At 45.5% G+C, this 24,270-nt stretch overlaps 1 protein-coding gene and 1 pseudogene across 1 annotated transcript; one reads left to right on the top strand and one right to left on the bottom strand.

The window, feature by feature from the left end:
* Window positions 1-8,083: 8,083 nt before the first annotated feature.
* LOC141105130 (uncharacterized) lies at window positions 8,084-13,170 on the top strand. The gene is made up of 6 exons (XM_073595006.1): window positions 8,084-8,194; window positions 9,504-9,649; window positions 9,766-9,854; window positions 9,932-10,114; window positions 10,242-10,389; window positions 11,754-13,170. The coding sequence occupies exons 2-6, from the start codon at window positions 9,616-9,618 to the stop codon at window positions 12,749-12,751; spliced, it is 1,452 nt and encodes a 483-aa protein (XP_073451107.1). The 5' UTR covers window positions 8,084-8,194; window positions 9,504-9,615; the 3' UTR covers window positions 12,752-13,170.
* An 8,302-nt stretch (window positions 13,171-21,472) lies between these two features.
* LOC141106935 (U2 spliceosomal RNA) lies at window positions 21,473-21,577 on the bottom strand (annotated as a pseudogene).
* Window positions 21,578-24,270: the final 2,693 nt, after the last annotated feature.

Genomic DNA, 24,270 nt, shown 5'->3' with positions numbered 1-24,270 from the left:
CAGCCCAGGCACTGGAAGAGGCAGACTACGAGGGACCCATTAGCAACAGGCATTTAGAGGTAAGTAAAAAAAAAAAAAATATCCAAATGTTTTTTTTTTATTTTCTTTTTTAGGCACAATCATGACTTTTTTTTTTTAGGGTGGAACACCACTTTAAAGTTCATGTTCGTGTAAAGGCAGGCGTCCCAATACGTCTGGTAATATAGTTGTAACGACACTCCGAGTATGAAAGGGGTTAAAGCCGTTTAGGACATTCCATTTCCGAACAGAAAGGCAGTTACCGAACACTCCAATCAGCCGAACAATAAAACCTATATGAATAATTCTTCCCCCCAAGTACGAGACGAGGCTCTGTACGGAGGGTCAAACAGGAATCAGACTCGTCACCGAGCTTCACACATTAGTATAAACACAGGACACCTTCTCACAATAGCAGGAGCTAATTACAATTAACAATACAAACAGTGATCTCCCCCCTCCTCAGACTAGTAGGCAACAAACTATAGTAGGAGTAGACTGTCCGACTCCTACCCAGTTCTAGAGGCCAATGTGATCAGCTCTCCTAATTAACATTTTGAGTTCAGAATCAAACAAACCAATAGTCTTTACATATATTCTGGGAGATATTGTGGATAAATATTACTGTCCCATTTTAAGTACTCCAAGATATATTTTCTCAGTCACCCTGTGCCCAAAAGTGACTCCCGTCACAATAGTGTATAGATTGTACATTCACATCAGTCCCCACCCTCCAGGAGCTGGAGTGTAGCTTAGTGAGGAAGGGACCCAAAACTTTTTTTTTTTGTATTTAGCATAGTTATTTTTTTGTGGTTGTCACTGCACTTATGTTTTGCGTTCCCTCAGGATGGAAGGTGTGGGTTCTTGGGTCTACCCTGAAGTTTCGGGAAAGGATATGTCAGTCAGCAAATACAGGAACACAGATCCCGGGAAAGGTGAAGAACTTCCAGCGATTAGCACATACAGTACCAAGGTCCCCTTTTGACGCACACAGATGCGCCGACATCCCAGTGCAACCTGGTTGCTAGCCCAAGCTTGTCTGTGTGCTGGTACGTGTGCACGAGAATTACCTGCATGAGAGTGAACATCGGCTGCACGAGAATGAGCATTAGCTGCACAGGAATGAAGATTAGCTGTATTAGTCTCCTGATAGGGAGGCATACTTTGTTTGGTGCAGGGAAATGTTTCATCCAAGAAAATTCTCTATGATGAATCCTAGCATTTCTGCTGTTGAGCCTGATGAACAATTGGCCCAGAGTATCACCAAAGGCCAGATTTCATTGCTGGTGACCTTGTTCCAAAGACTGATATCTTCCCATTCTTTGGTTAAGATGTCAATGAAGGGAGTTTCTCGTGTGGCTTCCCCTGTACACTCCCTGGTGACTGTTTCCACTCTCACTCACAAGGTTGCCATAACCTCTGGTGGCCTTCTACTGTGAAGTGCCCTTTCTGGTCCTACACCAGGATGTGGAGGCTCAGTACATTTTTTTCCTCCTTACCAAATCACATCAGTAACAAATTGTAGTGGCAAAGAACCACCACTTGATATCAGCAAATGTCAAAAGTAACCTTGCCGTAACGGCCGTAATGCCGTTCGATACAACACATAAGTGTGTAGGTGGGGTTCAGCCTGATGCGGAGACAATAATTCACACAGACAGGTGCAATAAACTTGTATTGAAGGCCACTCAGCCGTTCACACTCACAGTTCAGTAGGGTGACAGGAGTAGATTCAGGCCGGAATGACAGTGTCTGTTGAGAGGGGACCGAATAGGGAAAGGCCATCTGGTCCCAATCAGGAGAAAGTCCAGAAGAGATGACACCTTACACTTACCCTCCTCGTCAGGAACCTTTCCCTAGTACTATTATGCCCTGTACACACGATAGGATTTTCCCACAACAAAATCCATGTTTTTTTTCCGACAGGTGTTGACTCAAACTTGTCTTGCATACACACGGTCACATAAAGTTGGTCGGAAATTCCGAACGTCAAGAACGCGGTGACGTACAACACGTACGATGAGCCGAGAAAAATTAAGTTCAATAGCCAGTGCGGCTCTTCTGCTTGATTCCGAGCATGCGTGGAACTTTGTGCGTCAGAACTGTGTACACACGATCGGAATTTCCAACAACGGATTTTGTTGTCGGAAAATTTGAGATCCAGATCCCAAATTTTGTGTGACGGAAAATCCTATGGAAAATGTGTGATGGAGCCTACACACGGTCAGAATTTCCGACAACAAGGTCCTATCGAACATTTTCCATAGGAAAATCCAACCGTGTGTACAGGGCATTCATTAGTCTCCCTCTCCTTCCTCTGTCCATTCGCCAAAACCCGGGAGCCAGGGCCTTAAAAAGGCTCTGCCTTACCCAAGATGGCTGCTTGGGTCATGTGGGGGTGGCAGCATCCAATAGGATAGCTTCCCCAGTGACCCAGGAAACCATAGAGGAACCTTGTTCCTCCTGACTTCCTCTCCAGCAACAGGGCCGCTACTGTTAGCCCCACCTGATGTGTAGAAAGTAGACTGCACCTGCCTACAAGTGGAACAGGACATTTCTGATTGAGGTAAATGAGATAGGAAGGAATGTGAATTATCGCCGCAACTTTTTTAGTATAGCGGGGAAGGGTTAAAACCTGGTCAATAAAGCTGTTCGTATCTCCACTTGGAAAGCTATCACCACCCGTCCCACAGAATGAGGGAACCGCCGAGGAAAGATCTCCCCAACAAAGTCACAGATGACACCAACAATTTTCTAGAGGTTCTAACATTTCAACACACCCATCCAACACCAAAAAAAAAAAATAGTCCAACCTTAGAGGCTTAGTACACTCAAAAAGAAGAGCAGGGGCAGCTCAGTAAAGATGTGGGGGTAAATAACTAAACCTAGCACCAGCTGCGGGAAAGCATGGTGGAAAGAAGTTTATCTAAAAGGTGAAGTTGCACTACTGACATATGGACAGCGTTGTCAATACATGGGACCTTTCTATGGTGAGCATGCAGCAAAAAGATCCAACAAATCTCTAATGTATTATTCGTTTCTGTTTATGAACGGCTTTGTTTGAGCTGATTTTTTAACAACTACTACCCAGTCGGGAAGAATATTTTAGCTGGACTGGTATTGCTGATATTCCATGTAGACCAGGGCGTCTCCAAACGTTCTAAACAAAGGGCTGGTTTACTGTCCTTCAGACTTTAGGGGGGCCAGACTGTGGCCAGTGGGAGTAGAAAATGTCCCATCTTTGGTATTAGAGGGAGGAATAGAGTCTCCATCATTGGTGTCAGTGTAAGGAATAGTGCCCCATCATTGGTGTCAGTGAGAGAATGTTGGTGTCAGTGGTAGGAATAGTGCCCCATCATTGGTGTCAGTGGGAGGAATAGTGCCCCATCATTGGTCTTAATGGGGGAATAGTGCCCCATCATTGGTGTCAGTGAGAGAATGTTGGCGTCAGTGGGAGGAATGGTGACCCATCATTGGTGTCAGTAGGAGGAATAGTGCCCCCTCATTGGTGTCAGTGGGAGGAATAGTGCCCCATCATTGGTGTCAGTGAGAGAATGTTGGCGTCAGTGGGAGGAATGGTGACCCATCATTGGTGTCAGTAGGAGGAATAGTGCCCCCTCATTGGTGTCAGTGGGAGGAATAGTGCCCCATCATTGGTGTCAGTGAGAGAATGTTGGCATCAGTGGGAGGAATAGTGACCCTTCATTGGTGACAGTGGGAGGAATAGTGCCCCATCATTGGTGTTAATGGGAGGAATAGTGCCCCATCATTGGTGTCAGTGAGAGAATGTTGGCGTCAGTGGGAGGAATACTGACCCATTATTGGTGTCAGTGGGAGGAATAAGGCCCCTTTATTGGTGTTAATAGAAGGAATAGTGCCCCATTATTGGTGTCAGTGGGAGGAATAGGGCACCATCATTGGTGTTAATGGGAGGAATAATGCCCCATCATTGATGATAATGGAAGGAATAGCGACCCATCATTGGTGTCAGTGGGCGGAATAGTGCCCCATCATTGGTGTCAGTGGGAGGAATAGTGCCCCTTTGTTAGTGTCAGTGGGAGGAATAGTGTCCCATCATTGGTGTGAGGAGCAGGAATAGTGCCCCATCATTAGTGTCAGTTGGAGAAAAAGTGCCCCAGTGTCAGTGGGAGGAATAGTGACCCATTGTTGGTGTCAGTGGGAAGAATAGTGCCCCATCGTTGGTGTCAGTGGGATGAATAGTGCCCCATCGTTGGTGTCAGTGGAAGGAATAGAGCCCCATCGTTGGTGTCAGTGGAAGGAACAGTGCTCCATCCTTGGTGTCAGTTGGAGGAATAATGTCCCATTGTTGGTGTCAGTGGGGAGAAAAGTGTATTTATTTTAATAGAGGAAAGAATGTTGCTCCAAGGGTCGAATAAAGATAAGCAAACAGCTAGATTTGGCCTCAGGGCTGCAGTTTGGAGACCCCTGATGTAGATCACTGATTGGACTTCTCTGCACTGTAGATAGGTGCACTAGGGTCCCTGTAGGTTCTGCATCTTCTGGTTTGAATAGGAATGCTGCACTCCTGTGGCCAACAACTGCATTTTCATTTCTCAACCTTGTTGGTTTGAGCTCCTACAGAAGATCTGGGCCAGGACATCTGGAGACATCTGTGTGCTTCAAATTGTCTGCCTGAGAAAGACCTTGATAATGGAAGATGACCACCTTGTGTCTCGTTGGCTATGCTGACCATGAAGGGAGATATACAGCATCATATTTACTACCACCTCATCTTCTTAGTATGGTTGTCCCTTGCAAAATTATATTACTTCTACTCTGCTGCTTGTATTAGACTCAACCACTGTAGTTCAACTCATACCCCAAATCATTGAACATTAGAATCTGTTGGGTTTATTCCTCAGGTTGGTTAGAATGGTGGGCACTAGACATGTGCACGTCGCAAATTTTTGTTTAGCTTCGGATGCATTTGTTCATTGAAGAATTCCGCTTTGTCATGTCTGTTATGTTGATCTGATTTTTTTTTTTTCTAAATTTGTTTCGTATCTTTGGCATTCGTTTTGTACATTTGTTGATCCCAGGATGATTCGAAAAAAATTGCATTTTTTCCGGAAGATTGCTATGCATTCGATATATATTATCGAATTGGACGGATTTGAATCAGAAAGATTTGATATATTTCGGACGCTAGTCCAACCCATGACATGAGCTGATTGGACGATATTGACTGGCGTCATGTGCATCCAAATCAACAAATGGAATGAAAATTGGATCCATTCGTTATCCGAATCTGAAGTATTGAGCGAATACAAACAATTAATTAATTTCCCCATGGGCCCAAACTACGATCTCAACATGTGACGTCATCCAAATGAAACAAATTCATTTGTTATTTTCGTTATAACTTTTTTTTTCTGATTCGGTGCCATTCTTTTTCGAAAAAGACGAATCAAAACAAAACGAATCGCACATGTCTAACGGGTACCAGTCCCTTAACTTTGGGTTTGGAAGGTTTAGAGGCACATGTGCACAGAGAGTTGGGAAGGAGGGTAAGGAAAGCACAGTATGCCTGCATATTTCCAGTCTCTGGCCTTCTTCCTTGTCTCTCTAGCTTTCTAGGCCCCCCTCCTGGCTGGACAACAAATCTTTAAAAATGGCTCCTTGACGTCTGAGGTGCTTGAATTTTGATTTTTTTTTGAAGCCCGTGTATGGATGCCAGTAAGTGAACCAAAAAAAGTGTATGTGAACACCCACAAAAAAAAAAGTGCACTTAAGGTGTGTTTCTGGTCCACCTCCTGAAGAGATAAGATCCCTTCCTGATACCACAGGGAGCAAGGCTCCCGAGGGGGGGATAAAAGACACTCAGGTCCACCTAGCCAAAAGGCCCAGCAGACCCCTCTCCTTAGCTGACCTATAAGTACTTGATGGGGGCTCTCCTGAAGAGAGATCCCCTCCAAGGCAGGTGAGGAAGGACTCTAATGGCCACACATCCTTACCCTAAACTTCAGGTCTAAGGACCTACACCTTCCATCCTAAGTGAAAAAGGGAACGCAAAACATAAGTTCAGTGACACACACTTGGAGAGCAAGAGCAAAATAAATAAATATGCTAAATTTAAAAAAAAAAGGTCTGGGTCCCTCCCTTATGGGGCTATATTAGCTGGACATTGACCTTTAGGTGCTTATGGTGACTTTTAAGGTTCTATGCAGAACAGGACTGGGAAGGTTCCTGTGTTTCTTACCTACTCAAGTCTCTAATCTAGGGTTGCCACCTCATCCCTTTAAACCCGAACACATATGAATTACACAGGTTCTGAGGCTAATTTAATGCAGATAAGGCACCAAGTGCGTTTAATTACCACCATAATCAGCCACAGAACCTGTGTAATCAATATGTGTTTGGTTTTAAAGGGATGAGGTGGCAACCCGACTCTCACCACTTCCATGTGGTGGACCTAGAGTTGCCACCTCATCCCTTTAAACCCGAACACATATTATTTACACAGGTTCTGAGGCTAATTTAATGCAGGTAAGGCACTAAGTGAGTTTAATTACCACCTTAATCAGCCACAGAACCTGGGTAATTAATGTATGTTCAGGTTTAAAGGAATGAGGTGGCAACCCTAGGTGGACCTCTGCAGTCGGCTTCGTCTGGCTAAAAGGAATAAAGCTCACTAAGGCCGGAATCACATACGTGAGGCTGTGGGTTCGTGCCTGGCGTCGGGTGTTTACCGGTTCAGGTGCAAATCGTGTCCGAATGTTTGCCTGAAATCGCACCTGAACTGGACCCAAACACGCACAGGACCCTTCTGCAATTCAGACTGTGGCCGCCCCAAGCCTGTGTGAACAGGCCCTGTTGAGAGGCGGTCACACTCGCCTGTCATGTGTATTGAATGTGGGGAAACCTGCATCCAATTCGCACATATGTCAAACCAGCCTCCCAGATCAAAGAATTTAGAGCAGTGGTTCTCAACCTGGGGGTCGAATGAGGATTTGTCAGGGGTCACCGAACCCTGGGTTGTTCCTGAATCTCATACCGCTCTCCCAACCTTTTTGCAGCCACCCAGCAGGGCTGTCTCTGGAGCCCACGGCCGCCCACTCAGCCTCTTCTCAGCCGCCCATTCAGTTCACGGCATGGCTGGGGGTAGAGACTAGAGGTCAGCTGACTGGTGAGGAATGTGAAGTGGGAGGGGCTGGAGGAGACCCTATCTCCTGATTTTGGCATAGGTGTCACTGCTACGAAACACCACAAAGTCGGAGACACAGTGAAGCCAGAGACACAGTGAGCAACACTACCTGTGATTATAGTTGCCATTAAAAGTCCCCACTACAGTTCTCAGATCAGCAGATGACCTTGATCAAGAGCACCTAAGTTGGCTGATCAGAACTCCCCCCCAGCACTGCCACTCATCCTATTCCCCCCACCCCCCCCACCAAGGAGTAAGAGAAGGAATAAAAATAGAGAATACATGGAAGGGAGCGGAAAAGAGGGGGAGGAACAAAGAAAAAGGGAGAGAAAGAATAAGAGAAAGAACAAGAAAGACGGCTAGAGAGAGGGGTGGGGAAGAAAAACAAGAAATTAGGATAAAGAGAGATAAAAGGGAAAGATAGGAGAACAAAGAGAAAGAATTGTACATCCTAATTTTAATTTAATTTAATTTTTAATTCTGTACGAGTGGAAGGCACTCGGGGAGCGCTAAACGTCCATGGGTAAGAGGCGCAAATTACTTTTCTTGCCTTGGGTGCTGACAACCCACGCTACGAAAATAATTTTACTGTTAGGGGTCCCCACAAATTTTATCAAGGGGTCACGGCACAAGAATAGTTGAGAACCACTGATTTAGAGGGATACTACATCCCTACAAACATATAAAACAAAATCTAATTATTTTCATTATATTTCTTCATTGTGTTGGTTTAAATTTAGGTATAATATACACAAACATCTTTTAGAATGCTCTAAGATGCAGTTTGTCAAAGTATTAAAAAACAACGTAGGCTTGTGTTTTTTTATCCTCTACGTCTACGAGGTGGTGAGCTCATGTATTGTCAGTGAATGATATAAACAGGAAGTGATTTGAGGTCACAGGAAGTGATTTGAGGTCACAGGAAGTGATGTCGGGTGCAGACAGGAAGTTCTGAGGTGAGAGGTGAGGTGGGAGTAAGTAAAAAGGAGACGTTGCTTGAACTGGGAGGAGGTAATAAGCTATTATTTTATACGTTCTGTATTTATATAATTGATGTATATGTATTTCTGAAGACCAGATGCAATCTAAATATCAAGCCTTTTATCCAACTGTCCATCCAGAGCCTCTGGTTTACAGACCGGATACATCCTAAATATAGAACCTTTTATCCAACTGTCCATCCAGAGCCTCTGGTTTATAGACCGGATACATCCTAAATATAGAACCGATTATCCGACTGTCCATCCAGAGCCTCTGGTTTATAGACCGGATACATCCTAAATATAGAGCCATTTATCCAACTGTCCATCCAGAGCCTCTGGTTTATAGACCAGATACATCCTAAATACAGAACCATTTATCCAACTGTCCATCCAGAGCCTCTGGTTTATAGACCAGATACATCCTAAATACAGAACCATTTATCCAACTGTCCATCCAGAGCCTCTGGTTTATAGACCAGATACATCCTAAATACAGAACCATTTATCCAACTGTCCATCCAGAGCCTCTGGTTTATAGACCAGATACATCCTAAATACAGAACCATTTATCCAACTGTCCATCCAGAGCCTCTGGTTTATAGACCAGATACATCCTAAATACAGAACCATTTATCCAACTGTCCATCCAGAGCCTCTGGTTTATAGACCAGATACATCCTAAATACAGAACCATTTATCCAACTGTCCATCCAGAGCCTCTGGTTTATAGACCAGATACATCCTAAATATAGAGACATTTATCCAGCTCACTGGAGCACCAGACTGTGGAGGGGGTGGCTCAGGCTGTCAGCAGCACACTGAGAGGCTTAGCCAGCTGCTGATCAAGCATCTGGGTAGATCCCAATATTATTGTTGGGATCACTGCAGAGCCGGCATGGGCAACGGACTTTCCTAAAAGGAAGTGCATCATCGTTTTATTTTTTTAAATATTTCATAATGGGTGGGATGATTTTAGTACACCTTATTAATTATTCTTCTATTGAAATCTCTCAACAACCTGCTGATCACGCTGATGTATATTGAGCTATAGACATAATACTTATTAGTGGGGGGTTCCAGAAGACCTGGAAATTTTTTCATGGGTTCCATAGTGGAAAAAAGGTTGAGAGGGTCTGGTGTATATGCAAAGGGCAGGAATATATGTATTTTAATGTTGTATTTCATTTTTTACCTGCAGTTTAATTTTAATAGGTTAAGTCTGTAATATACATTGTAGCATAAAACGTAGTATTGAGTGTTGAAGTGTCACCGTCTATTTTTTCACAATAACCATTTGTCACACGTTTAATGATTTAAATCAATTTTTGGATATTTAGATTGGAATCAGGAATAGTTTTACTGTGCCAGAAAAAACAAAAGAGGAGGAGAATTAGATTGGTGTGAAGGTGCAGATTTCAGAAAGGACACAAGGATCTCTACAAGGACGTCATGATGGACAATCAGCCACCCCTCACATCACCGGGTAAGAGGAGACTTTATTGTAAAGGAGAGAGCAGTACGGAGGGTCCACCTAGATCCCCCATCATCTGATAAACACATAGAAACAATGTATTCAGTCAGTGTGTGTGTTTCCTACAGATGGATTCAGAAAGAGAAACTCAACAAAGAGAGGTCCTCGTTCTCCGGATTCCACACAGGAAGGTCACACCATCCCTCACGATGATCAGGTAGATGAATAAAAATAACTGGCAATCATCATTTATACACAAGCTTGTGTGTAATGTATGTCTCATTATATATTCAGGACGGAAACCTCGTGGATTTTAATATTGTCGTTAAGGAAGAGTTAGAAGAGGAGGATGTGGAGTATGGCTTGATGGAGGAACTTTCAGAAGGACATAAGGATCAATTGATAGAGCCAACAGAGAGATGTCCCCGTTCTCTGCATTCCACACAGGAAGATCACACCATCCCTCACCATCAACAGGTAGATGGAAAGGAGAGTTCAAAACTCAAATAGGAATTATGAGATTAAAGAATTCTTTTGTATGGAATGTTGTTATCAGTGCTTACATTTACGGGTGTTTTTCTTTTCCATAATTTTTGGGGTTCAGGGTGAAGAACGGATGGGTATAAAAGTTGTGGTTAAAGGGGAAGAAGAAGAAGAGGAGACATACGTGTTGGGCGATGAGCAGACTGAGCAGGGGGCTGGAATGGTGGGGACAATTGAACAGGAAGAATCATCTTTAGGTACCAGCAAAGGTAAGTAAAAAACATTATGTGCAAAAACTCAATAAACTGTTCAAATGTTCTATTACCTCTTAGAAAGGTATATATAGTTTAACCAAAATTTCCTGAAACTGAGTAGACCCTTTTGTATCATCAGCTAAAATATGACTGAATTATAAATAGCAGGCTAGCAAAGCTAGAAAGTTAATTCAAGCTGAAAAAATGTGCTAATATATGGTTGAGGGGGTCGCCATTTCTACATTCATTTTACAGTAATAACTTATTAACAGCTTGTCTTTCAAACACCTTTTTTTCCCGGATTTCATAGAGTAACATTTACAAGACGATAAACCCTAAAAAAAGTTTAAACCATAATTACCATAAACAACTTCACATCATTCAGTAAGGAAAAGAGAAATGTAGATAAGGGACTGTAAAGCATATGTGACACCAATTCGCAATCCACACCAGAAAAATCTACCCCATCAAATAAAGTGGAGATACTGTACACCATATGAAAGGTCCATCTCCATTCCTCAATATAACGTCATGTTCCCAACAAATGAGGAGGAGATACTGTACACCATATGAAAGGTCCATCTCCATTCTTCAATATAATGTCATGTTCCCAACAAATGAGGTGGAGATACTGTACACCATATGAAAGGTCCATCTCCATTCCTCAATATAACGTCACATTCCCAACAAATGAGGAGGAGATAATGTACACCATATGAAAGGTCCATCTCCATTCCTCAATATAACGTCACATTCCCAACAAATGAGGAGGAGATAATGTACACCATATGAAAGGTCCATCTCCATTCCTCAATATAACGTCATGTTCCCAACTAATGAGGAGGAGATGCTGTACACCATATGAAAGGCCCATCTCTATTCCTCATTATAATGTCACGTTCCCAACAAATGAGAAGGAGATACTTACACCATATGAAAGGTCCATCTCTATTCCTCACTATAACGTCATGTTCCCAACAAATGGGGTGGAGATACTTTAGACCATATGAAAGGTCCATTTCCATTCCTCAATATAACATCATGTTCACAACTAATGAGGAGGAGATACTGTACACCATATGAAAGGTCCATCTCCATTCTTCAATATAATGTCATGTTCCTAACAAATGAGGTGGAGATACTGTACACCATATGAAAGGTCCATCTCCATTCCTCCATGTAACACAGTCATCAGAATGCAAAAGCCATAACCTAGTCTGCCAGTTTTGGGATTGGGTATATTGTATTTATATTTTGGTTTTAGAATTGAACCCGATTTAATGCATCGACTCTCTGAAACTGTATACTGTTAGACCAACAAACCAGCCAAATGTGATAAATACTTCTAACGGTTATTATAAAAAAAAATTGCTTCCTAGGTGGAAACCGCCCTCAGAATACCTCAAGGAGAAATCTTAGCACTTCTCAAAAAGTAAATTCCGTTGACCAAAACAAACATCAGAAACGTTTCTCGTGTTCAGAGTGCGAGAAATCTTTTACTCAAAAGGGAAGCCTTCTTAGACACCAGAAAATACACACGGGCGAGCGCAATATTTCATGTTCAGAGTGTGGGAAGAGTTTCACTGACAAAAGAGCACTTTCAGAACACCAGATAATCCACAAGACTTTCCCGTGTTCCGAGTGCGGGAAACGTTTCACTCAGAAAGCAGGCCTCCTTACCCACCAGAAAATCCACAAAGACCAATCTCCTTATTCGTGTTCAGAGTGTGGGAAAGGATTTCCTCAAAAAGTAAACCTTCTCAGACACCAGAGAGTCCACACGTCTAATCGCCCCTTTTCCTGTCTAGAGTGTGGTAAAAGCTTCATATTTAGAACAAACCTCCTGTTGCACCAGAGAATTCACACGGGCGAGCGCCCGTTTTCGTGTTCAGAGTGCGGGAAATCTTTTTCTGTAAAAGGAAAGCTCATTACACACCAGAGATTTCACACGGGCGAGCGTCTTTTTCCTTGTCCGGAATGCGAAAAGTGCTTCACTCAGAAAACGGATCTCGATAAACATCTAAGAAGTCACACGGGGGAGCGTCCTTATTCCTGCGTAGAGTGCGGGAAATCTTTTTCCCAGATCAGCAGCCTTCTCACGCACCAGAGGATTCACACGGGCGAGCGTCCTTATTCGTGTTCAGAGTGCGGGAAAAGTTTTTCCCAAAAATGCAGCCTCCTTAAACACCAGAAGACTCACGCTCGGGCGGGCCCTTGTATTTGTTCGGAGTGCGGGAAATGTTTTCCCCATCAAAGCAGCCTTGATAAGCACCAGAGGAGTCACACTCGGGAGAGCGCTCTCTCATGTTCAAAGTGTGGTAAAACCTTTATACATAAAGGAAATCTGGCAAGACATGAGAAAACGCATGCTGCTTGAGGTTATTGATAAAGGAATGGTGGCATCTAACAGGAAAAACTTTTTCCCTATAAAGGTGCTACAAGGCATACAAAAAATGGTTTCCTAATGGGCTATGTTCCTGCACCAGGGATATTTCATTAATAGGTACACACTGTGGCTTAGTGGTTAGTGCCTGGCAGCACTGGGGTCCTTAGTTCAAATCCTATCTGCATTGAGTTTGCATGTTTTCCCGTTTGTGTGGGTTTCCTCTGGGTACTCCAGTTTCCTCCTACACGCCAAAGACGTGCTGCTAGGTTAGTTAGCTCTGGGCTAAATTATCCCCCTTGTACACTATATTGTCAAAAGTATTGGGCCGCCTGTCTTTACACGCCAATGAACTTTAATGGCATCCCAGTCTTAATCCGTGGGGTTCATTATTGAGTTGGCCCACCCTTTGCAGATATAACAGATTCCACTCTTCGGGGAAGGCCGTCCACAAGGTTTAGGAGTGTGTCTATGGGAATGTTTGACCATTCTTTCAGAAGCCCATTTGTGAGGTCAGGCACTGATGTTGGGCGAGAATGCCTGGCTCGCATTCTCCGCTATAATTCATTCCAAAGATGTTCTATCGGGTTGAGGGCAGGCCAGTCAAGTTCCTCCACCTCAAACTCGCTTCATGTCTTTATGGACCTTGCTTTGTGCACTGGTGCGCAGTCATGTTAGAATAGGAAGGGTCCATTTCCAAACTGTTCCCACAAAGTTGGGAGCATGAAATTGTCCAAAATGTCTTGGTATGCTGACGTCTTAAGAGTTCCCTTAACTGGAACTAAGGGGCCAAGCCCAACCCCTGAAAAACAACCCCACAGCATAATCCCCCCTCCACCAAATGATTTGGACCAGTGCACAAAGCAAGTTCCATAAAGACATGGATGAGTGAGTTTGGGGTGGAGGAACTTGACTGGACTGAAGGTATGCTGATGCCTTAAGAGTTCCCTTCAGTCCAGTCAAGTTCCTCCACCCCAAACTCTCTCATCTATGTCTTTATGGACCTTGCTTTGTGCACTGGGGCGCAGTCATGTTGGAACAGGAAGGGGCCAACCACAAACTGTTCCCACAAAACTGACCTGCACAGAGTCCTGACCTCAACCCGATAGAACACCTTTGGGATGAACTAGATTGGAGACTGCGAGCCAGGCCTTCTTGTCCAATATCAGTGCCTGACCTCACAAATGCACTTCTGGAAGAATGGTCAAACATTCCCATAGACACACTCCTAAACCTTGTGGACGGCCTTCCCAGAAGAGTTGAAGCTGTTATAGCTGCAAATAGTGGGCCAACTCAATATTGAACCCTACGGACTAAGACTGGGATGCCATTAAAGTTTATGAACGTGTAAAGGCAGGTTTCCCAATACTTTTGACAATGTAGTATAAATGTGAAACAGGGACCTTCGACTGTAAGCTCCTTTGGGGCTGGGACTAATGTGAATGTACAGTATGTAAAGCACAGGGGTAAATTGTCAATGCCATATAAATACCTACAAAAAATAACGGTAGGAGTCCGGTGGGATGAGCATCCTGCTAACTTTCCTTTTTATTGTATCTTGGAGACACCAGTGGTGAGATTTGCCTGCCACAGATCCTAGTTCTGCTCTTGAACACCATGTGTTGTCATCATTTCTCTTTTTACATAACAAATCTAAACAAAAAATATCCACGAAGAAGATCGGGAATCCCTTGTGTTAGCAATGGCTGACGTGAAGACCCAGAAGCTTAAGCCCAAGCTTCACCACTGTTAAGATGTAGGAAATGATTTGGCGATTTAACTCTCCAGCATGCGCCTAACACTGAATATAACTTTTGGACGGATTTGCCATCTGACCTCCAAAATATTGGCCCTCCGAGCAAATTTTTGAAATCTCTATTTTTGCAAATAATGATACATATTGATTTTAAACTTTAGGAACCCTCCAGTAACTGAATCCTTTCTCTAGTGATGTAGTATGTAGTGGGTAACCTGTCATTTTGTTTCAAACTGCATGGCAGATATACAGTATTCTGACACATGAGAAACAAGTCAAGGTCCCAAATGATAATTCTTATATATTCTGCTCACAGTCAGATAGCAGAAATAGATTTTATGCCAATATCATTTTTGTATTTTTTAATCTGTATACCGATTTTAAATAGTTGTACAAAAGTAGAGATGTGTATGAAACCTGTGTATACCAAATCATGTAATATGAGGCAGCAGAATAAATAAAAACTGTAAAACTTTCACTGTCTTGAGTATGTTATTAAACAGGACAGCTGTAGTGTGGATGGTGGAGGAGAGATGTCGGAGAATGTAGTATGGATGGTGGAGGAGATCTGTCGGAGAATGTAGTGTGGATGGTGGGAGGAGATCTGTCGGAGAATGTAGTGTGGATGGTGAGAGGAGATCTGTCGGAGAATGTAGTATGGATGGTGGAGGAGATCTGTCGGCGAATGTAGTGTGGATGGTGGAGGAGATCTGTCGGAGAATGTAGTGTGGATGGTGGAGGAGATCTGTCGGAGAATGTAGTGTGGATAGTGGAGGAGATCTGTCGGAGAATGTAGTATGGATGGTGGAGGAGATCTGTCGGAGAATGTAGTGTGGATAGTGGAGGAGAGCTGTCGGAGAATGTAGTGTGGATGGTGGGAGGAGAGCTGTCGGAGAATGTAGTGTGGATGGTGGAGGAGATCTGTCGGAGAATGTAGTGTGGATAGTGGAGGAGAGCTGTCGGAGAATGTAGTGTGGATGGTGGGAGGAGAGCTGTCGGAGAATGTAGTGTGGATGGTGGAGGAGATCTGTCGGAGAATGTAGTGTGGATGGTGGGAGGAGAGCTGTCGGAGAATGTAATGTGGATGGTGGGAGGAGAGCTGTCAGAGAATGTAGTGTGGATGGTGGAGGAGATCTGTCGGAGAATGTAGTGTGGTGGAGCAGAGCTGTCAGAGAATGTAGTGTGGATGGTGGAGGAGATCTGTCGGAGAATGTAGTGTGGTGGAGCAGAGCTGTCAGAGAATGTAGTGTGGATGGTGGAGGAGATCTGTCGGAGAATGTAGTGTGGTGGAGCAGAGCTGTCAGAGAACGTAGTGTGGATGGTGGAGGAGATCTGTCGGAGAATGTAGTGTGGATGGTGGAGGAGATCTGTCGGAGAATGTAGTGTGGATGGTGGAGGAGATCTGTCGGAGAATGTAGTGTGGATGGTGGAGGAGATCTGTCGGAGAATGTAGTGTGGATGGTGGAGGAGATCTGTCGGAGAATGTAGTGTGGATGGTGGAGGAGAGCTGTCGGAGAATGTAGTGTGGATGGTGGAGGAGATCTGTCAGAGAATGTAGTGTGGTGGAGGAGAGCTGTCGGAGAATGTAGTGTGGATGGTGGAGGAGATCTGTCGGAGAATGTAGTGTGGATGGTGGAGGAGAGCTGTCGGAGAATGTAGTGTGGATGGTGGAGGAGAGCTGTCGGAGAATGTAGTGTGGATGGTGGGAGGAGAGATGTCGGAGAATGTAGTGTGGATGATGGGAGGAGAGCTGTCAGAGAATGTAGTGTGGATGGGGGAGGAGAGCTGTCGGAGAATGTAGTGTGGATGGTGGAGGAGATCTGTAAGAGAATGTAGTGTGGATGGTGGAGGAGAGCTGTCGGAGAATGTAGTGTGGATGGTGGAGGAGAGCTGTCGGAGAATGTAGTGTGGATGGTGGAGGAGAGCTGTCGGAGAATGTAGTGTGGATGGTGGGAGGAAAGATGTCGGAGAATGTAGTGTGGATGGTGGAGGAGAGCTGTCAGAGAATGTAGTGTGGATGGTGGAGGAGATCTGTCAGAGAATGTAGTGTGGATGGTGGAGGAGAGCTGTCGGAGAATGTAGTGTGGATGGTGGAGAAGATCTGTCGGAGAATGTAGTGTGGATGGTGGGAGGAGAGCTGTCAGAGAATGTAGTGTGGATGGTGGAGGAGAGCTGTCCGAGAATGTAGTGTGGATGGTGGAGGAGATCTGTCGGAGAATGTAGTGTGGATGGTGGAGGAGAGCTGTCGGAGAATGTAGTGTGAATGGTGAGAGGAGATCTGTCGGAGAATGTAGTGTGGATGGTGGAGGAGAGCTGTCAGAGAATGTAGTGTGGATGGGGGAGGAGAGCTGTCGGAGAATGTAGTGTGGATGGTGGAGGAGATCTGTAAGAGAATGTAGTGTGGATGGTGGAGGAGAGCTGTCGGAGAATGTAGTGTGGATGGTGGAGGAGAGCTGTCGGAGAATGTAGTGTGGATGGGGGAGGAGAGCTGTCGGAGAATGTAGTGTGGATGGTGGGAGGAGATCTGTCGGAGAATGTAGTGTGGATGGTGGAAGAGATCTGTAAGAGAATGTAGTGTGGATGGGGGAGGAGAGCTGTCGGAGAATGTAGTGTGGATGGTGGAGGAGAGATGTCGGAGAATGTAGTGTGGATGGTGGAGGAGATCTGTCGGAGAATGTAGTGTGGATGGTGAAGGAGATCTGTCGGAGACTGTAGTGTGGATGGTGGAGGAGAGCTGCCAGAGAATGTAGTGTGGAGGAGAGCTGTCGGAGAATGTAGTGTGGATGGTGGAGGAGAGCTGTCAGAGAATATAGTGTGGATGGTGGAGGAGATCTGTTGGAGAATGTAGTGTGGATGGTGGAGGAGATCTGTCAGAGAATGTAGTGTGGATGGTGGAGGAGAACTGTCGGAGAATGTAGTGTGGATGGTGAAGGAGATCTGTCGGAGAATGTAGTGTGGATGGTGGAGGAGAGCTGCCAGAGAATGTAGTGTGGATAGTGGAGGATAGCTGAGAATGTACTACCTACTGGACTGTGATTCCAACGCCTTAGTGCTGCAAGAGCCTTTTACCTCTTTTAGTTCCTAGTAGCGGCCCCAGTTGAGTCAGAGGGCCACAACCTGGTAATCATCTGTAGTGCAACCCATTTCCACCTTCGGGAGCTCTTGAGAAGACAAGGCAGCTACTCAGATTGTACATCTCAACCCTTCCAAGGGCCCTCACCTTTGTTGTATGTGTGGGCAGGCGAGGTTCTCCCTCATCATTAACAACTGGTATTCTTTGTGTCCTAGACTCCTCGTGTATCCTGAGTACCTATATTCTCTGAGACCCCTGTGTTCCTCATACATACTGTTACCCCTTTTTGCCTGTACACCCAGAACTATACTGCTGTAAGATATCCCTTTCCCCTTTCTCTCTGTGAGCCCATCGCCCTGGTGCTGTAAGTGCCTCTTAGTAGTACCCCTGCTTGCTTGTAAGGCCAGCACAGCATCCCAGCACTGCACCATACTCCTCAGCAGAATGCCAAGGAATGCCCACTTCTCCTCCACACCCAACAATAAGACATTTTGACATTTGCATAACTTTTCTTAAAAGCCAGTTCACTGCATCAGGATTGAGGGTTCATGGGAATAGTACTGGGACAGGGTGCTGAGATGTTTTCAGGAAGCCATGTACACCCTCCTGCCAGCCCCTCCCACCAGCCATGATCTGGTTGCATTGCATAGAGAAGCACAGAGACCCAGTGATGATGTCACTGGGTCTTAAAATAAAAAGGTATATAATGAAATCAGAAAAGGTTTTGTTTATTAATTGTTGATGAGGTTGGAAAGAAGGATCCAGGGATGGCAAAATATAAGAATAAAGTTTGTGTATGTAGATTTCTTTGTTTAGTTTTGGATAAAGTGGGAAAGGGTTAGAATATTTGTCCAGTTTCAGTGCCTCTGCTATCACCAGGGAAAGAGGTCATGGTAAACCTTCCAATGAGCCTGTTCTGGGGACAACTCAAGAGGGAAATTTCCCTTACTTTGGAGAGAATTCCCCTCACTTCCTGTTCCATCTGTGGGACAGGAAGTAGTGTTTGATTACTGTAACAAGACAAAGAAAGCAATAATTACACCAATCTATCTTAATGCATTCTATGCATCTATGTGCAGAAGCCCCCCTAATACTTAGCTGAGCCTCATCTTGATCCAGCGATGTGCACGAGAGTCTCGGCTGTCTCCTTATTAGCTGAGACAGCAACGGGGTGCCATTGGCTCCCACTGCTATCAATCCAATTCAGCGAGCCAATGACGAGAGATGGGGGGCGAGGCCGTGTCTGACTGGACACACAGAGCAGCAGCTCGGCTTGGGTGCCCCCATAGCCAGATGCTGGCTGTGGGGGCACTCAGGAGGGGGGAGAGGCCATGAGCAGCGGCGAGGGACCCAGGAAGAGGAGGATCGGGGCTGCTCTGTACAAAACCATTACACAGAGCAGGTAAGTATGACATGTTTAATTTTAACCTAAAAAAAAAACGTGACTTTAGTATCACTTTAAGTTTTTACTTTTTTTGGCTCTTAAGCCAGAATCAATTCAATTCTATTTTTCATTGTTTGGGTTTTAAGACTACGTAAAATAAAAAAATCAGCTGTCAATGCAACCTCCGTGGAACGCACAAAAAAGTTAAAAAGCACAAACAGGAAGTGATGTCAGGTTCAGACAGGAAGTTATGTAAGGTATAGACAGAATGTTCCTCGTGAGAGGTGAGTCGGGAGGAAGTAGAGAGGAGACATTACTGGAGCTGGGCAGCAGAGTTGGTAAGTAAGGATGAGCTCCGGCGTGTTCGCAAGCTGCATGTGCAGAGCCCGCCAGGAAGTCGGCAATGCGCTGCGCTAATCACAGGCAGTGAGACATTTCCCGATCTCTGCAGCCGCACATCGGGAAATGTCTCACTGCTTGTGATTAGCGTTGTGCAGTGCCGAGTTCCTGGCGGGCTCTGCACGTGCAGCTTGCGAACACGCCGGAGCTCATGCTTATTGGTAAGATATTGTCTTTCATGTTTACACCAAGTAACACCCCAGCCATGTTACGTCCTCTTCTTCCATAGGATTGCAGACCCCGCAGCACCAAAACAATTAACAGTAAAAGGAAGTTTAAATCAATTTAAATAAAACAAATATATTTACCAAAACTCTTTAACCATAAACCAATCTTTACAACAAGATAACCATTAACCAAAAGCTCTGTAACCAAGACTCAAGCATAAGGGAACTAGCACGGTAAATGTACTTATCCACACTGCGACGATAACAGATAGCTGGAAAAAAAGGAAGGGATGTCGGGAAAGCTCTACCACATTGAATATCCAGCTGCTGACAGGAATCCCAGAAGAAAATATTTAGGCCCCTTTCGCGACTTGGGACTGCAAAGTCGCATGACAAGTCGTACCCCATGATTTCTAATGAGTAGCGTTCATATCTGTGCGACTTCAAAGTAGTCCCTGTACTACTTTGATGTGATTGGAGGTCCATAGACCTCAAGATTACACAGGCGTTGCTTGACTTTTAAGTTGTAAAAGTATGAAAGGGGCCTTAAAGGTTGGTTTTAACCACGATTGGTGGCCAGGTTTCCTGCCGAAAAAGTTCAGGACCAATCTTCTTTGACAAGTAGTTGAGAAATCTGCCCAGTAACAGCTGCTGAGTGTCATCCTGCCTAGTGACAGCTAGAGAGGGGAACCCGAAACAGACATAAAGGGAGAGCCAGAAACTGCTGAGCATAAAACCGCCTAGCAACAGACATGTAATCCTCACTTTAGAAGAAGTAGAAAGGTGCAGGTGGGGTTTTCAATCTCATGAGGGCCATCTCTTGAGTTTTTTTTTGCACCAACATATTTTTTTTTTTTTTTATTGAAAGCCTATGGCGTGCAAAACACACCCCAAAAACTTCACCCGGTGCATAAAAAATGTGCACACACATAAAGAGTGCTCACAAAAAAGTGCCACGGGTACACAGACGTGCCAATTCCCTGATCCCCTGGGGCGTTAGGCTCCTGCGGGGACAAAGGTACTTACAATGGTCTATCCAGCCGAAACCAGACAGACCCCGTTCTCTGGAGGGCCTGCCGAGACAGGACCCACCCAAGTACTAGGTGGGGCTCCCCCGAAGGGAGACCCCATGAGAGAGGGCGAACTAAGCCAAAAGGCCATGTCCACCCCCTCCCAAGACGTTCAGGGCTGGCCCGAGGACCCGCATCCTTACTAGTCAAACGTGCAAAAACGTGTAAGACAAAACGTGACAAACATAGGGTTTCAATCAAAAAAATAAATAAAAAGTGGGGGAAGGGATAGTGAAGAGGAGAGTGAAAGAAGTGGCCATTGTGTAACACAATGACCAGGCCCTCCGGCCAGGAATAAAAAATTCCTCTGGTCCTAGCCAAAAGGCCCGGCCCAAGAGGCAGGTGCTTAAAAAGCGTGTTATGGTGCAGTGGCCATGGTGCCTCAAATCAAAGTGTCTGCCACACACAGTGATTTTATGGCACCCCTGGACTGCCACTCACACAGGGGCACTACTCCATAGGCTTTCAAGTTCAACCCCGACCCACAGCCCAGACCACAGCAGCCCCCACCACAGGCAGAAAGGCATGGAGATCCAGAAGCTTGGTGAGAGCCCTTTACCATCAGGCTCCACCGTCGCTCCCATCACTCCTACCTAATTACATTCAGGAAGTACTAGCCACTCCCCCCCCCCTCAAAGGGGCAGTAAGCGTTCTCTCCCGAATAACTGTCCGTAGCTAGAGATACCACAATCCAGGCCAGAAGGCCAGGGACCCGACCCTCCGGCCAGACCAAAATGCAGCACCCATCCCTACCAGGAGCACCCTTCCAGACGGCTCAGACTCAACCATTGGCCGGTCCCCAGTATACTTTCGGGCAACTCGGCGTAGTCCCTGCTGAGTATCGCCTTTCCAGGTACTATGACACCATTGGATTTGCTGGCCCTCCCCAACGAGAGTGACACAGCGCCTCCTCTGGAAACTGATAAGAACAGATACTACACTTGATCTTAGCCAAAAGGCCGAGAAGCAATTTTTTGCACCAACATATTCAGTACAACAATATATAGATATGAATATTACATTACAAACAGTTATGGGGCTATCTGTTCCTACATTATTGGTAACGGTAATCTGCTTAGTGAGAGAAGGTACACCAAAGGCTTTGACTGGTTTTTTTGAATAATGACTTGTTCATTCAAGTGGACAACTGTGGCCATATAATGTAGAAGAAGAAGCCACATAATATTTCCCCCATCCAGAGTCCTACAGTCTGGATAATTGCTATTTTACTACCTGTCCACAAAGAGAAAAGACCTGTACAGGAGAGGTGAGGAGGATCCTGGGAGGTCACACGACATCACACGCCTCTCTATTAACCACTTTAGCCCCGAAAGGATTTACCCCCCCCCCTTAATGACCAGGCCATTTTTTGTGATACGGCACTGCGTTACTTTAAATGACAATTGCGCAGGCGTGCGACGTTGTACCCAAATATAATTGATGTCCTTTTTTTTCCCCACAGATAGAAATTTCTTTTGGCGGTATTTGATGACTTCTGCGGGTTTTATTTTTTGCGCTATATTTTTTTAAATTCACGTGCGCACACTATCTATTGCATTAAATGACGTATAGGTACGTTGTTTCACGCAATAGAGCCACCCTGCCGCAGTATATATGCGGTGGCAGTCTTTAAGTGGTTAATAAAACACTGACCGAGGAGGTGAGGAGGATTCTGGGAGGTCACATGACATCACTCTTATCTCTATTAATAAAACACAAACTTGACCAGAGAGGTGAGGAGGATTCTGGGAGGTCACATGACATCACTCCTATCGCTATTAATAAAACACAGACCTGACCGGAGAGGTGAAGAGGATTCTGGGAGGTCACATGACATCACTCTTATCTCTATTAATAAAACACAGACCTGACCGGAGAGGTGAGGAGGATTCTGGGAGGTCACATGACATCACTCTTATCTCTATTAATAAAACACAGACCTGACCGGAGAGGTGAGGAGGATTCTGGGAGGTCACATGACACTGCTGTTGCTTCTTTTTTTTAAACAGAGTTTTCCTCGTATGAAGTCAGGTGACCGTGAGACAATCGTTGTTCCTCCAATTCACATTTTGAAACCTGAGATACACAGCGAGTAGAAGATTCTAGAAGTTACCAAGAAGATGATGGAGCTGCTGACAGGAGAGGTGGGCGGTGCCGGGAATTCTGGGACATTATCCAGTAACAGACAAGGGATGTGTCTGGATGGTGACTGTATCATTGTGTGTGTCAGGTTCCTATAAGGTGTCAGGATGTCACTGTCTATTTCTCCATGGAGGAGTGGGAGTATTTAGAAGGACACAAGGATCTCTACAAGGACGTCATGATGGACAATCAGCCGCCCCTCACATCACTGGGTAAGATGAAACTGAATTGTAAATGGCAAATTAATTTAAGAAGGTAATTCTAGCTTACTGATTGTCCATCTCCATTAAGCTTAATGATACAGTAGGTCCATCTCCATTCCACAATATAATGTCATATTCCCAACAAATAAGGAGGAGACACTGTACATCATAAAAGGTCCATCTCCATTCCTTATAATAACGTCATGTTCCCAACAAATAAGGTGGAGATACTGTACACCATTTGCAGGGCCATCTTAACAGCATCATGGGCCCCTGGGCAAAGTACTGCACTGGGGCCCCTACAAGCCTGTCACAATTTTCGCACCTACTCTCAAGAACTAAAGTATAATTCTTCACTGTGGTCAACATTGCAGCCTCACTATGCCAACATTGCAGCCTCACCGTGCCAACATTGCAGCCTCACCGTGCCCCCATTGCAGCCTCACCGTGCCCAACACTGCAGCCTCACCATGCCCAACATTGCAGCCTCGCTGTGCCCCCATTGAAGCCTCACTGTGCCCAACATTGCAGCCTCGCTGTGCCCCCATTGAAGCCTCACTGTGCCCAACATTGCAGCCTCACTGTGCTCAACATTGCAGCCTCACTGAGCCCAACATTGCAGCCTCACCGTGCCCCTTGCAGCCTCACCGTGCCCCCACTGCAGCCTCACCGTGCCCCCACTGCAGCCTCACCGTGCCCCCATTGCAGACTCACCGTGCCCCTTGCAGCCTCACTGTGCCCCTTGCAGCCCCACTGTGCCCCCATTGCAGACTCACCGTGCCCCCATTGCAGCCTCACCGTGCCCCCATTGCAGCCTCACCGTGCCCCCATTGCAGCCTCACCGTGCCCCCCTTGCAGCCTCACTGTGCCCCCATTGCAGACTCACCGTGCCCCTTACAGCCTCACTGTGCCCCTTGCAGCCTCACTGTGTCCCCATTGCAGCCTCACCGTGCCCCCATTGCAGCCTCACCGTGCCCCCCTTGCAGCCTCACTGTGCCCCCATTGCAGACTCACCGTGCCCCTTGCAGCCTCACTGTGCCCTCATTGCAGCCTCACTGTGTCCCCATTGCAGCCTCACTGTGTCCCCATTGCAGCCTCACCGTGCCACCATTGCAGCCTCACTGTGCCCAACAACTTCCATGCTCTGACTTCAATAAATATTTGACTTCAAAATCTTCTATTGTGGTAAAACGGAGAACACATACATCTGAGCCTCCGTTCTCATGTTCTGAGTGCGGGAAATGTTTCACGTTGAAGTATAATCTTCCCAGGCACCAGCGAACCCACGGAGCTCAAGTGCGTGCTTGTAGACCACCAGC

The sequence above is a fragment of the Aquarana catesbeiana genome, linkage group LG08 (assembly GCF_042186555.1).
Source record: "Aquarana catesbeiana isolate 2022-GZ linkage group LG08, ASM4218655v1, whole genome shotgun sequence".
NCBI lineage: Eukaryota > Metazoa > Chordata > Amphibia > Anura > Ranidae > Aquarana > Aquarana catesbeiana.
The sequence above is the reverse complement of the archived record's forward strand: the minus strand, read 5'-3'. Positions and strand labels throughout refer to the sequence as shown.